We start from the raw sequence: 15,762 nt of genomic DNA, 5'->3' as shown, positions 1-15,762 counted from the left end.
AGGATGATCCTAACCCTCCGATCCATGGGATGTATAGGAGATCGGAGGGTTAGGATCATCCCAAGAAAATGATTTTTAGGGAACAACCTATTTAGTATTTAGTAAAAAAACAACCTATTTAGTATTTACGTTGTGGCCCAAAAAATGGATGGTTTGGATCATCCCATGGAGTAGGCCGTGCTTTTTGAAAAATGAGGGTTTATACAGCCACACATCATAGAAAATCTTTGGAAAACAAATGGTTAAAGAATAAAGACATAAGCCTTCGGAACAGTGAGATTTTAACGCTAGCGGCCCATTTGAAAGGCAACCAGTGAAATGGACGGTCAAGATCAACAATTATGTGAAATGGTTCTGGTGATTGAAATGGTTATACACTGAGATTTGGTGTAAATATTTACACCATCGTATGGTATATAGATATTTTGAATAGGGGAAAAGCCCTTTGGAGACTTTTCTTTATTTTTTATATTTATTACTTACTATTTATGCCGTGGCGACACGTGTCCTTGAATTTTATTTACTGTTCTTTGAGGTGTTATGGGAAGGTGTGAGTTGCTCTCATTAACCCATTAATGAGAAGTGAATAGGAGATACAGATAAGCTGAGATCAGTTCTACATATGTGGGAAGCTTTAATGAGATTATTTAAGCAGCTTTTCATTTCCTTTTCCACTCTTTAGGCTCTGTTCACTTGTTTTCCCGGAAAAGGAAAGGAAAGGAATCTGACGTGGCAAAATGTAAAGGAAAGGAAAAGAAACTGTGATTTTTCCTTGCTTTCTCGATGTTCACTTGCTCAGAAAGGGAGGGAAAAATTGTTGGAAAGTTATCTTCTCGTTGTTCACTTGCCGAGAAAGCAAGGGAAAATATGCAGAAACCCATATTAAACATATTTTGCACAAGATTTTTTTTTGGCATTAAATGCTACCGCATAAACAACACGTACATAGTATCACTACAAGAAAAGTGACATTCACCGACGGTCAGGACCGTCGGCAAATATAGATATATTTGAAAAAAAAATCCCTTTATTCTGAATTAGTCCAGCATATGGGGATACAACCTGTAATATGTATATAGGGATCTTATTATACAAACATAAAATACAAATCTTAAAGATACACTCTGCGTTAGATGGCATTGATCATCCTAAGAACACACAAGTTTAATGCTTTTATCAGAATCTGATATGGACAATGAAAGCTAGAACAACCATGAAGCAAGTAATCATGGCACAATCAGATCCAAAGCCAATTAAAAAACTACAAGCATCCATCCAATTGTGTGCACTCCCAAGCAGAACAACAAGAAAGTATACTAAACGCGTTTACATCATAATCATAAAATCCAATTTCAATGTAGAAAGTGGAATTGGAACAGTGCTTTTTGTAATAAATTACCATGAGAGGGGAAAAGATATTGCTCACAGTAGAAAACCAGTGTAAATGTCAACATTTCAAATACTAACAGTTTAAAGAGACATAAAAACGAATGGTAGGGCTTCCTAAAGCCTACAAGAACATGAATAAGCAGGAAAAAAAACAGAGATCTGAGTAACAATCCTAAAAATACATAAACATCACAAAGCCAAACGACGCAGAATGCGCCCCAACATCTCCACTCGATCCATCTCGTCCAGAGAAAGGAAAGCCTCAGCTTCCTTCTTATGCCCATGCAGGTGAACATAAGCATCAATGAGCTCACCTCTAGCGAAACCATCAATGTTCAACACGGCATCTTTGAGGTCAGGGAGGGTGTGTACCTCAATAGTAGTAATTTTGGCATCAGCAACCATTTTAATGCCCAGTCTGCATATAAAACCATAATGTGAGTCAACATACCTCATAAACAAGTGGAAAAAAGTCTAAAATGCTACTGTTATAGGTACTAACCCCACACCAATGGCTAACCCCAAAAACCAAGGAACATTGTGGATGTCCTCTTCACACTTGTCTTTCAAATCCTCATGGCTCTCAATATATGCATTTAAGGATGCTTCTGCCTCATTCCTTGTGGCATAGGAGCGATAAGATGCTCCACTATACCTGTTCACTTGAAGGTGACAGTCTGCCCAACTCTCGAATATGCCCACCTGTCGTCCCTTGAAAACCACATAAAACTTATCCTTCGCCATTACCTGGTACCACATAAACAACACATAAGCAATTTTTCCAAAAACAAATGATAGATAAACAACGTTTACTTAGATGAGAGGCAAATATCATCCATGGATAAACAACGTTTAGCCAAAGATCTCAATCTTCACATAAATCTAATATATCTAAACATTACACCCATCCATTAAACCAATAGTTTCATCAAACTATTACACCCATAGTTCCATCCATAAAACCTAGCTCCATACATAAAACTAACAACACATAATTCCATCAAACAAATACACCCAAAATATATCTAAACATAACACAGAGATAGTTCATAAGTAAAAGGTTCATAAGTAACACATAGTTCCATCCATAAAAAGACCCAAGAACCCAAAAAACCTCCAACCGAAAAAATTCAAGATATAGACCCAGCCAAACAGCGCAAAATGCGCCCTACCATCTTCTCTCGGTCCATCTTCTCCAGAGAAAGGAATGCCTCAGCTTCCTTGTGATGCCTGTGTAGGTACACATAAGCATCAACGAGGTCACCTCTGGGGAAGCCCCCAATTTCAAGCACGGCATCTTTCAAGTGAGGGAGGTTGTGCACCTCACCAGTAGTAATTATGGCATCAGCAACCCTATTAATGCTGGAAGACACAACCTGCAACTCCAATAGAAGTGCAGTATAGGACGCTTCTTTGACTTCTTCCCACCACTAGCAGATGGGCCCCTGATAGGAGAAGAGTCACTATAGCCCATGCTAGCATCTAAGGCAGGTGTAGATGAAGACACTCTACCATGAGGCGGAGTACGGAGGAAGCTGTCGTCCATATCATCTAGCCCAACCGGAAGGGTTGATGAAGAAGCACCATATGTGTCCTGCGTCGGCTGAGTGGGATCCCTTCTTGTATCCCCAATATCATGTAACAACATTATCATAGAAAAATGCATCTCTAAACTCAATTATGGTATTGACTTCTATGAAATCATTAGATTCTATAACTAAGAATCTATAGGCTTTACTGTGACTAGCATATCCAAAAAAGATACACTCAATACCATTTTCACCTAATTTCCTTAACTTAGGTTTATGGACTTTAACTATAGCTCTACAACCCCAAACTTTAAGGTAACTTAAGTTTGGTTTTCTTCTCTTCCACAATTCATAAGGGGTTATATTAGATTTCTTACTAGGTACCCTATTCAAAATGTGACAAGCCGTAAATAAGGCTTCACCCAAAAAACTCTTATTTAAACCAGAATTAACAAGCATAGCATTAATCATTTCAGTAAGTGTCCTATTCTTCCTTTCTGCTACACCATTTTGTTGTGGTGTATAAGGGGCGAAAGTTTCATGGACAATGCCTACTGATTCACATAAATGAGGAAAGTGATATTCACCACCTCTATCTGATCTGACACTTAATGCTTGTTTCACATTGGTTTTCGACTTCTGTTTTATAAATCTTAAATTTTTTTAAAACCTCATCTTTATGACTAAGTAGATTTACATAACAATACTTAGAATAATCATCAATAAATGTAACAAAGAACTTTTTACCTCTCTTTGTGGGAACACTATGTATGTCACATACATCACTATGTACTAAATCTAATAAGTTAGAAGTTTTATCTACTTAAGGAAATGACTTAGTGATTATCTTGGTTTGCATGCATGTTTTACATCTATCTACAAAGTCATTTTCATATTTAGGAATTAAGGCTAACTTAACCATATCATTCATTTTCCTAGTATTTACATGTCCTAAACGATTATGCCATAAAGATAAAGATGAATCTAAAACATAAGCAAAGGCATTCACTTTATTGAGTTTGAACATTCCTTCATATATATATCACTTCCCAACAAAAGTACCCCCATTAGAAAGAAAGAACTTATCATATTCAAATACAAGTTTGAAGCCATTCTTGTTAAGAATGCTTCCAGATACTAAGTTCTTTCTAACTCCTGGTACATGATAGACATCGATTAGAGTAAGTCGCTTGCCGGATGTGAACTCAAGTTCCACTTTTCATTTCCATTTGACTTCTGCTGTCGACGAATTTTTCATGTATAACACGCTTCCATCTTCAACTGTTTCATAAGTTGAAAACAGGTTCCTGTCTTTACAGACATGCCTCGTCGCACCAGAGTCAATTCACCAATCATTGCCATCTTCAAAGACATTTGCCTTAGAAATCATGGCCACAAACTTATCTTTGTCTGTTGGTGCACCCAACTTCTTATCCTTAAGAAGCCGACACTCACTCTTGTAATGTACAGGTTTGCCACAGTTGAAACAAGCACTCTTCCTTTTCTTATTCTTATTAGTCTTCTTTTCAGGGTGTTTATTTCTCTTCTGATTGCCTTTTCCTTGTTGGTTCGGATTCTTGACATTTTCCACCAAATGGATTTTAGAAAATACATGTTCATCTTCTTTCTTGTCTCTGATTCTTGACTCTTCCTCAATCCTGAGGCATTGAGCCAAGTTTTCAAGAGACATTTATTCTTTCTTGTGTTTCAGACTTTTCCTAAAGTCTTTCCAAGATGGTGGAAGTTTATCAATCACTGAAGTGACTATGAAGGAATCATCAAGTAGAATCCCTTGAAAATGAATTTGACTCACAATATGTTGAATTTCATGCAACTGGTCTATGACAGACTTGTCATCTACCATATGGAAATTTAAAAACTGACTCACAGTGAATTTCTTACTACTGACGTCTTCTGCCATGTACTTCGCTTCCAGTGCATTCCAAATCTTGCTGGCCGATCCCATGCTTTGATAAATATCGAACAGTGTATCTGATATAGCGTTGAGGATGTGCCCTTTGCAAATGTAGTCATCTTGTTCCCACTTCATCCTTGCACGTGCCTGCGCCATAGTCTCATTCTCAGCTGGTACTGGCTTTGGAGTTGTCAGAACACGAGCCACTTTAAGCGAAGTCAGAATGAAATGCAACTTCTTCTACCAGCGTTTGGAATTTCCTTTGTCGAAACGTTCGAGTTTACAAAGTCTTGGGTCATTTGACGAACCGAATAAAGTGCCATTGAAACAACAGTAGGAGATTTTGTCTTAAGATTGTTAAAGAGTTTGAGGGTACTGTTGGTGATAGAAAACAGAAACTGTTGCTTCAAAGCGTGATATCACTTTCTTTAAGACAAGATTCGCCCCCACCAGTAGTGTGCAAAGGGGATCCGCGAATTGTCTCCAAGATACAATGAAGCCTAGTAGGGAAGCCCTACTAATGCTTGATGACGCCTGGCACTAGCGGAATCAAACCTGAAATGCCCTTCTGAAATTTCAAGCCTTAGAGAAATTTCTAGATATTGTTTCTGCAGAAGAACATTATCTAGAACAATAAATAAAAGGATAAACAGTATGTACAAATACTTGGGGATCAGATAGGAGTGTAGAAGAGAGTTTAAAGTCTGTCAGAATTGCCAATTCATTTCTGTAATGAAATGATCGAATTCTGCACATTTTATAGACCACATGGTGTCTTTTATGTGTGAAAAACAGCTCTACGGGGCACCTTTCCAAAAGTTTGAAATCTGACCGTTAGATCGCACCCATTTGATATTAAACGGTTCTGATCGATCTTAGAGGTGACTGTTGGTTTGAGTAAAACCTCTCTCTAACCCTGTCATCGTTAGATCAACTATCTATGGTGCAGATCGCACCCCCTTGGCTCTTGACCGTTAGGGGAAGGGACACAACCCATTTGACCACAACACTCCTTGACCGTTGGAGTATTGGGCCTGCTGGGCCGACCGTTAGGCCCGAGTCGAAGCCCAACCCAACAGAACCATTCGGCACTGGGCTTGATGGGCATACGAACCATTCAGCCCACCCATCCGACCGGTCCACCTTCATCTTGATCCAACGGTCCAGATCAAATCTGAAAAAATGCGCCTAAAAAAAGTGTCACTATGCGCCCTATAGCCCATTGCCCACACCATGCGTGCGAACGGTGCGTTGCACGGTCCCACGGGTCCAACCTTGAGTTTAACCCAATGTGCAAATAAACAAGTAGTAGAGAAGTGTAATGCTTTATAAGCCCTTCTCTTTACTTTCTCTCATTCGGTACGGGACTATCTTTTCAACTACACTTCTACATCCTTTTGTAAAAAGCAAATCTTTTCAAGAAAATATTTTATTTTTCCCAAACGCTATTGAGAAAACATTTTCCAAAAAAACTAAAACATGGCAAAATATAAGATTTTGAAAATCCAAAATCACTAACAGAGGAGAGGTTGAGGAGCAAAGAGGGTAAACAAGCTCCCTGATCTGTGGATTTCCAATTTCTTATTTGAACAGCTTATTTGGAAATCTGTTTTTTTTTTTCACTGTTAGTTGCTGAATTGGAAATCTAAGAATTTGGTCGGATCCAAATTACAATGCAAAAAGGGCTTGAAACGTGAGAAATCCAAATCAAAATCTTCTCTGCATCCAAACGGGCGCTCAAGGTTATTAGCAAAAAAAAGTTTTGTTCCCTCAGTCATTCATGGGAAACTGAATGGGCTGATTTCGGGTGACACACTAAATCGCGACGGAGGTCAAACCCACTCAGGCTATATTTCTTTCGACGTAAAAATGGACGTAAATTAGTTTTATGTTGTAAAAATTAACATAAAATAAATTTAACGTCCATTTTTAAGTTGAAAGAAATGGAGCTTCGGTAAAAATATGGTATTTCATCTTTTAAAATGTACGACAACCCTAATAGGCAAGCGGGCTGTTTGGATCTAGGTTAAAAAAATTATTGAAAAACATATTGGCCTTAAAAACTGAAATTTTTCTTAAAAAAGAGGGTTAAAAACTTCAATTTGGAAAAGGAATTTTCATAAAAAATAATTTAATCAAACTCTGAGGGGCCCGACGACAAGGAGATGCCCCCATTTCATGTGAGGTGGGTCTCACCACTTTGCCAGATCAATGGCAAACATCAAGTGTAACTATCCCTTCATTTCTGTTGGTTGATCTTGACCATTCATAGATCCAAAAGTCACATTGATCTAATGGCTAGCATTCAAATCAGATAGTCTAGAGAAAACTTGTCAATTACTCACATTCAATGGCAAAAGTTCATCCAGTGGATGGTCAAGATCATCTGATCGGTATGTTTATTTACTGTTGCCCATTCAAGGTTGTCAATAGGCCAGAATCAATCATGGATTTGGATCCAATCTGATAGCAAGATTAAATTTGGATATTAGCCCGTGGAATGGGCCCATTTGCACCCTTAGAGGTTTTAAAATAGAGCTTAATTAGCTGTTGATTTTGCAGCCATTTATCGCCATTCATCATGGCCCATTAGATCAACGGTTCAAATAGTATAACATGTGTGCCATCTGTACAATAGGCCAGAGTTGTCCAGGAGGATCCAATACGAAGATCACAACATTTCGATCAGTTTCGGATTACAAACATATAACTATGGATGTGAAAGTGAATCCGGGTCGGGCTAGGGAGGATTTTTCTCAAGCTCAAGATTGCCTATATTTGGTCCTAACATATCCCCAAAACGTGTTAGGCCTAATTTTTTTTAGTGTGGTTTAATGAAGTGCCGAGGCCGAGGCCCAGGCCCACCCTATTCTTTACGTAGACCCAATCACCCAAAAGATGCCTACTTAGACCTGAAAATATAAGCCCATTTGCTCTGATTGGGCTTGAGGAGAGTGAATCTGCTAGACACAAGCAGACCCGACCTAGCCTAGGCTTGATGCAATTGCACCCTTAATCCATGTTGCTAATGCTAAGGGTAATATAATATTTCCACCCCTTCGTCTTTTTCCTGAAAATGAACAGGTGGGATGGAAATATTATTTCCTTATTGCCTGAGCTATAATAATCATATTCCCTTGGAGTTATTAATTTACAAGCCAATGAATGCGGTTAGATTTGAGCACTTCCTATATAAACAATCAGCCAAAAGTCATTATCCAAAATAATGCCTTTCTGTAGGTAATTTTTTTTTTTTTTTCCCTTGCCTGCATTAATTTTTACCTAAAAAATGGGTAGCAAACAGTGGAAAATTCAATTTTCAAGGAAAAAAGTTTCTAAATATTTACAATTATTAATGAGAGATTAATCAAATCAAAAATTGATTAGGGGAAAAAGAAATATTAAGAATGCTTCCATTAATATATAAGGGTGAAAGCCCTAGGACTAGAACTCATCTCTTCACCTGGAGTACTAAAATTCTTTTCTTTAGTTATTTCTCATTATTTGTCAATGTTGTCTTGCTCTTGTTGAGAGGTGCTCTTTATGTAGATATTGCACCGCAATTGGTGCATTGGACTTTGCAGTGTTAATGATTTTTGCTGGTTGGTTCCATTATCACAAAGCTGTCCATCTTCTTCTTAGTGAATCTGCTAAGAAGCATCCAACTCATTGATATTTCTCAATTTGGAAGATATCCATTTCGGAGTAGGTGTTAGAGCATTGAGAGGACCTTTCCCTAGTACGAGAGGACCGGGAAGGACGCACCTCTGGTGTACTAGTTATCGTGCCCACGATAAACGCTGGGTAGCCAAGTGCGGAGTGGGTAAGATTTTGTACCGATTCGGTAAGGATAAAGTATTATCAACAAAATTCTCCCTACTTGAGCAATGAGTGCAGAAATCGAACGGAAGCTCTAGACAAGGGATATGTTGCTCTAGATGTAACTTGAAGAGATGCACAGCCTAGAAGCCGTCTAGAACTACAATTAAGGTAATGTTCACCCAATAACTAGGTTTTAAATTAACTAATTTTATCAATTTTCACAAAAAGTATGACTTTTATGTTGGGAATCAAGAATAAAGATCAAAGCTTCTTTTTTTCCAATGCGTGAAATGCTAGAGATGTCTCTCCTATTACGGTGGCCTTCATTTTAGCTAATTTGGTCTAGTGGATTCTAAACAGGGTTTAAGGCAATTAAGGTTAATCCCAATAAGGGTCCATAATTAGAAAGAAAGCATGTGCATCTAGACTTGGTTGGATTGGAAGATCCTTCTAGTAATCGAGCAAAGAATCCAGTTTGCCTCGACAACACTAGAACCAAAGGGCAGGGCATTTTCGAGGAGTATCCTGCTTCTTCATAAACTTCCTGGCACATACAATAAGGGAGCCATTGACAGGTGACTGAAACACCAGAAACGGGAACTACCCGAGCTAATGATAGAGGAAAGAACACTTTCCGCCCAGGTCCCATTGAGTGATTATAACGATTTCGTGGAAATGCTGCACGGACACCTTGATACTAAACCGGATCGAGCCCGAGATCTTCTTGGAAATGGGGAGATCTAGGATAGGCGGCTAACCTCCTGGAGAGAGCGATGTACATGGACCAGGTGAGTAGGGATGCAGCTTCGTGGACAGCTCGTCGGGCCTTATAGGTGGTGGTATTACACCCTTCTCAGAGGAAACACACGTGACACTCTCGCATCAAACGGCTTCGTCCTAGAATCTGGACCTCCCTTTTCCTTTGACCAACAAGTCCTCAAACAAACATGTCCTCGCTTTCTATTCCTCAGTAAGCGGTTTCTTTTCATTGATTGATTGATTGATGAAAGGTAGCTTTATCTTGCTTCCAAGTCCAAGCGCTAGCAGTTGAAGCTAGTCGATCGCCAGAAGCGAAGCGATCTTCCAGGCTGGGAAGGAGGCAAAAAAGTTTAGCTGCCATAGTAAATCTGACTCCATCTATATGAACAAAGCCTTTTCACGAGCAGAACTCGAACATGCATTATCGGCTATTTATCAGGAGCATCTTCAACGATTGAATCTACCGCGATGCATTGCAATTTGATCATCATGGCTGCAGACGATCAGTTTTCACATTAAGTTTTGATGATTAAAATCTACAATGAACTCCTTGAAAGTTTAAGTCCCTCCTACCTCTCCATAAAGAAAAGCCAATTCTAATCCAAGTATTTTGGCTCAAATTGGTAGCAAATTAGGACTCTAAACTAGAACTTCTACCTGAAAAGATGATCATTTAGGATGAAGGCAATCACCTTCTTGGGCTCGCACATAGGTGTTTCGCTATTTTCATCCACTTCAAATCAGGGACATGGAACACTTTTTTTTTTTTTGAAAAATCCTTTGAAAAAATCTTATTTAGAAACTTTGGATTTGTTTCAAAAGCATGAAATGCTTATGGTCATTGTCTATTATGATTCTTCAGTCTATATGAAAATCAACTCTCGCAAGCTATGACACTATGTTCAAGGTAGGATTACAACCTCGAGGTTTTCACTTTAGGTGAAGTCATACATGAACAAAATGAGGTGTTTAAATATATGATTGTAACTGATGGACATCAAAATGTGGTTTGCATTTATTCTTATAAGAAAGGGTGAATCTCACTCTTTTTGGGAAAATCCGCTGGGCAAATCAATCTGGTCGTGCACAAATTAAACGGAAAATAGAAAATAAAATAAATAAGCCACAAGATGAACACCAAGATTGTACAACCTAAGTCACTACAAGAAAAAGAACTATTAACGACGTTCTTGTTCCGGTGTTTTTTTAAAACGTCACTACAAGCCTATATGCACCGACAGTCGAGCAACTATACTCTCGCGCGGAGTTCACTTGTTATAGTCGACGAACTACCCTCGCGTAGAAAAAGACATAGAGAGTTCGTGCCCTAAAAACAGAAACAAGCCCTAAAAGCTCCATTTCTTCCATAGAAATTTGTGTTTTGCTTAGTTTATACCCCTAAAACTTTGTTTTTTGCTTCCCTAAAAACAGAAACGAGCCCTGGAATCTGCATTTTCTTCCTCATCTCTGCAATGTTTGGGGGTTTGGGGCGATTTCTCATCTCTGCAATTTTTTCCAACTCTCCAGTTGAATTGCCAACAGTCCATGAAACCGTCGGTGTATCATACACCGACATTTTTTGGTATATACACTGACGGTCACGACCGTCGGTGAAAGTAATTTTTCTTGTAGTGCGTCCACGAGCAAGAAATACGATCTTCTACTATGAGAAAACAATATATAAGGATTACATTGGATTAAACCCAAACCCACAAACCTGCAACCCTTCTCTACCCAAGACCGTACAAGAGAGTAACCCGAAAGAAATCCCAAGAGAATATTCCAAGAGAAAACCCTCAGAAGAAAACCAACAAGAAGAACCCAAGAACAAAATCTCTCCTCTCTTTCTCTCTCTCTCTCTCTTTCTCCTTTTCTCTCCCTCCCTCTCTCCTTCCCATATGCACAAACCAAAAAAGGCTCACGTTCCTATTTTACAGCCTTTGGGTTTCCTAAAGCACCAGAAGACACACTTTCTATTTTTATCGTCTTTGCCTTCGCACCCAAGAAACCCACGTGGGTGAGAAATAAGGCAACTTTCTCAGCACTCTCAATTCAATAACGGCAATATATCTTACTCTTTTCTGATTAGCGAAAGGATTCCTCAAAAGAAAGAAATGCTTTCTTTTATAGAGATGCCAATTTCAATAGCTTTTTGTTTTTTGGGCGATGATATTTATACCCCCTCCGGTATGCATTCGCCCACCTTATAACATGAACAGTGGGCAACTTTAACGCTTTTTGACGTCAAATCGCGTTAAAGGGGTATGCGTACTGCAGGGGGTGAAAATATCATCGCCCTTTTTTTTTGTATCTCTTTATCTTAGACATGGGATGCCCATCCAACATGGGACCATGATCATGTGGGTATGTTCCACAAGATCAACGGCCTTAATTTCTTGGGACCATAGAATTGATCATCAACTATCTACTCAATTAATCCCTCATATAAGTAAATAGACATGTTAGTTACAAAAATCCACATTACATTAATTAAAGTTACAATTTTCTCATAATCTCAATCATATACGATCACAAAACATCAATTCAAAGAATGTTTAAGAAAGAAAAAATAAAACTCACCACCTTTCTCTTCTCTTTCCTTTCTTAGCTCACGTTCTCCTCTTCACCATGGAAGCCGGAGTCCCGTCAAAAAGATCATCAAGGAAAGTCTCAAGCTCCTCAGGCCCGAACTTTATATACTTCTCCGTCTGCCTCCCGGCGTCAAGATACTGTCGGAATCTCGCCAAGAAGGACCGGTATGCCGGCACCACGACCGCCGATATCGAAACCCTAAGCTCCGACTGTAACTGCTCATCACTCACCACCCAACCACTCTGCGTCTTATGAATCTCCTCAAACATTGCATTAAAGCTCTTAAATCTCTCCTTCAATACTGGCTTAGACACGGCCCCAACTTTCCCTTGTTGTAATCCTTCATCCTTAAAACACCCTAATAACCTTCCCCATGTCTCCCTCGTGTAGTTCTTATGGTAGTTCCTCAAATGCGACGTTTGTTTTCTGCACCACGTGTCACCCATCAGACCGTAGATCTCAGATGAACCTTTAGTTTTCTGCATTATGTAACGCCCATTGTTCATCAAGAAGATGTAGCTCAATGATAAATCTTTGTAGAGCTTTGATTTTGCCTCCAGATTTGTGTCTAATAAATCCATAACCGCCATTAGCTGCAAAGAGAACGGAGACGGAGAGGAATTTCCTGCGTTGTGATAGCCAGAGGCGGAGTCGTCGGTGTCATTTTCCGGCGAGGATTCTGATTTTTCCGATTTCTTATGTTGTTTGAAGACTTGTTCTAAGGTGTTTGTGTATTCACAAGCATATTTTAGATAGTTCATGACGTAGCGAGTGAGAGGATGAACTGCACCACCTGGAACGGTAGTTTTTCCGTTGTCGGATTTGATCGAGTTTTCGAGATCGGAGAAAATGTGGACCGCCGCTTCGCCGATCCGGCCTTGGACGGATGAAGCTTCAGTTTTCAGTTCCGAAGAAGATTCATCGGGAAAGAGATCATCCATGATCGGAATCAGATCGCCTAGGGTTTCATACATGTCTAGGAATTTGAACAGTTTTTCTGCTGATCTCTTCGTCATCGCGACCGCTTCCGCAAAATTCAAGAGCTGAATCACACTTCCGCGGATCAGATTTCCAAACAGTCTCTCTGAAACCTCCGGCGAAACGGCTGGAGATCTGGCAAAAACCGATTCGCAGAGATTTCGTTCGTTCGAAAAGGAGACAGTGATACAGCGTTTACAAGCCTTGATCCAAGTGGCGATCTCTCCTTCCAGCGATTCCCAAGCCATCTTCTGTACATCATCAATGCTTATCTTCTCTAATCCGATTTTTACCAAGCTCTCCTCGAACAAACCCCTTCGGATTAGACTAAATGCCTGAGAACACTCCGTTTCATATCCTGCGAAGAACATCGTATTCGCGATCTTGTTCAGCTTTGAAACTATCTCCGGCGAATAGGCTTCTGAATCTCCGTCGGCCCGTGCGGAATCCGGTTCAGGCAAGACACAACGATCCGGCTCGCGTCTGGATCCAAACGACATCTGTTTCACTGCTTTCAGATCGCCGGGATCCGGATCTAATGTTTTGGATTCATCTAAAAGCCATCGAAATTCCTCTTCTAGGAATGACATTGCTCTCTGCAACAAACTACTTGTTCGATCGAGAGATGATGCGTACTTTGGCTGAGAAATGAAGCTTCCTAGAGCTTCGGTTAGCTTCGAAACCCTCTCCACAGCTTCAAGAAGAGGAGGAGACTCGCCACAGCATTCCTGACTCCATTTCCCCGGATCGTACTCTGCGATCTCTCCCTCCACAATCTTGATGAATTTCTCTACCGCGTCGGGGATTTCTAGTGCGGTGAGATTTTGATTATTTTCATTTCTCTGTTTTGGATCAGTAATTAGATTGAGAAACCGATCAATCTCTTCTGAGATCCTACCGATATTAGAATTGAAATCGACATCATTCTCTTCTTCCTTCTCTTTTTCCTTCTCTTTTTCCTTCTCTTTTTCGTCATCTTTCTCTTCTAATTCTTTTTCATTTTCGAGTCTCGATGATATTTCTTCTAGATCGACGAAGCTTGTTACTGTTTCGGTCGCTGGTTGTGGCTTCTCTTCACGGCATGAAAAACTACTGGATTTTACACTGAGGTTCTTCTCCATTTGCTTTTCTCTTTTTCTTTTTCCTCTGTTTTGAAGAAGGGTTGGTGAAGAAGAACGTGAAAAAAAACAGAACAATGAATTCAAGGGGAGGGAATTGAAGTTGCGAGCTGAGAGAGATTGAAACGGTCGTTTGAAAGAAGGGATGTACGGAAATGGAGGGGAATATGTGGGAAGGCAGGCTTTGTTTTCTGTGGTGTTGGTTTCACCCGCTTTCTGCTAACTAAACGGAATTGTGTGTTAGTTCCACGTATGCCGTGTCTGTTAGCTCCACGTACGCACAGCATGGATGTCCGATCAGTCGTTGGATGGTTGGGATCATCTTAAAAGGATGAGAATCATGGTAGGGCCCGCTCATGGATGGTTTGGATCCGATACTCTGGATAGGTATTTCATTGTGGGGCCTAAATATTGGATGGTTAGGATCACTACCTAAAGGCATGTTTGTTTATTATGGGGTCCACTCATGGCTCATTGCACGGTTAGGATCCTCTAATTTGGACAGTCGATTTATAGCCTTCGGACCGCACGAGTATTATGGATTCTATCCCCTCTCCCTCTTCTATCTCAAGCATAGAGTAGCCATATTCCTTTATTTTTTAAGAGAACTTGTGTGCTATTATTATAAATAAGGGATTTGCTAGGGACCAGTGCAGAAGACATTTCTCAGACTGGCTGCTGCACGAGAGAGCAGCTGCTTAGGATGAATTAAATCAATAAGACAAAAAGTGAGCCTATGTGGCTGCTCTCTAATGCAACAGCCGGTTTGAGAAATGCCTTCTGCGATGGTCCCTAGCAAATCCCTATAAAAATAATTATCTTGTAGAAGCGTTCACTTTTACTCTACAATATGAATGGCTACGATCATCCTATGGAAAAGGTTTTTTTGGGACCCAACCAATCTATGAGGGCTACCCCTTCCAAGCTGGGATTAGGCAGATCCCGACCAGATATAATGAAAAGAAACAGGATTACATAGGGGGCCACAAGGGCAGCAAAGACATACAAATTAGGGGTGGACATGGTTCGGTTCGGTTCGGTTTTGGGCTAAACCAAGAACCGAACCATATATATTCGGTTCCCTGAAATTGGAACCAGAACCGAACCATATATGTATGGAACCGAACCGAACCAGAACCATATATAATTGGTTCGGTTCGGTTCGGTTCTGGGTTTACCCAACCTTCACCAATGGCCCTTCACCAAGTCCCTTCACCAAGTGACAACCCATCTCAACTGAGTTTCTGTTGTGTTTTTAGTTTTTAGTTTTAAGTTAAAACTTATAAGTTAAATGGGGGTGAATTAAAACGCCGTGGGGTGATTTTAAGAACTTAAGGTGAGGGTCGGTTCTCGGTTCGGTTTTCGGTTCCGGAATCCGAAACCCAGAACCGAACCGAATTTGCACCGGTTCCCGGATTTCGGAACCAGAACCGAACCATATACATATAGAACCGAACCGAACCGAACCATATGTGCCGGTTCGGTTCGGTTCCTCGGTTCGAACCGGAACCATGTCCACCCCTAATACAAATAACCATAAAATCAGGGAAGTACAATTCCTATCACAAGGATGAAACATCCATAAGACCCAAGAAGAGGGAGTCCACCGAAGCATATATGTTCAAATGCGGCTATAAGTGGAGGGAACACCGGGCAAGGG

At 40.2% G+C, this 15,762-nt stretch overlaps 1 protein-coding gene across 1 annotated transcript; it reads right to left on the bottom strand.

The window, feature by feature from the left end:
• Positions 1-11,860: 11,860 nt before the first annotated feature.
• On the bottom strand, positions 11,861-14,175 carry LOC143862023 (exocyst complex component EXO70C1-like). Its single transcript, XM_077373014.1, has one exon. The coding sequence runs from the start codon at positions 14,103-14,105 to the stop codon at positions 12,024-12,026; it is 2,082 nt and encodes a 693-aa protein (XP_077229129.1). The 5' UTR covers positions 14,106-14,175; the 3' UTR covers positions 11,861-12,023.
• Positions 14,176-15,762: the final 1,587 nt, after the last annotated feature.

This window comes from Tasmannia lanceolata, unplaced genomic scaffold (assembly GCF_043159265.1).
Source record: "Tasmannia lanceolata isolate RefF3 unplaced genomic scaffold, GAP_Taslan_0.1 ptg000037l, whole genome shotgun sequence".
Classification (NCBI taxonomy): domain Eukaryota; kingdom Viridiplantae; phylum Streptophyta; class Magnoliopsida; order Canellales; family Winteraceae; genus Tasmannia; species Tasmannia lanceolata.
This window is presented reverse-complemented; position numbering and strand designations above follow the sequence as displayed.

What these genes read in the sequence shown, in the direction of transcription:
- LOC143862023 (XM_077373014.1), bottom strand. Translation starts at nt 14,105, where the DNA reads ATGGAGAAGAACCTCAGTGTAAAATCCAGTAGTTTTTCATGCCGTGAA.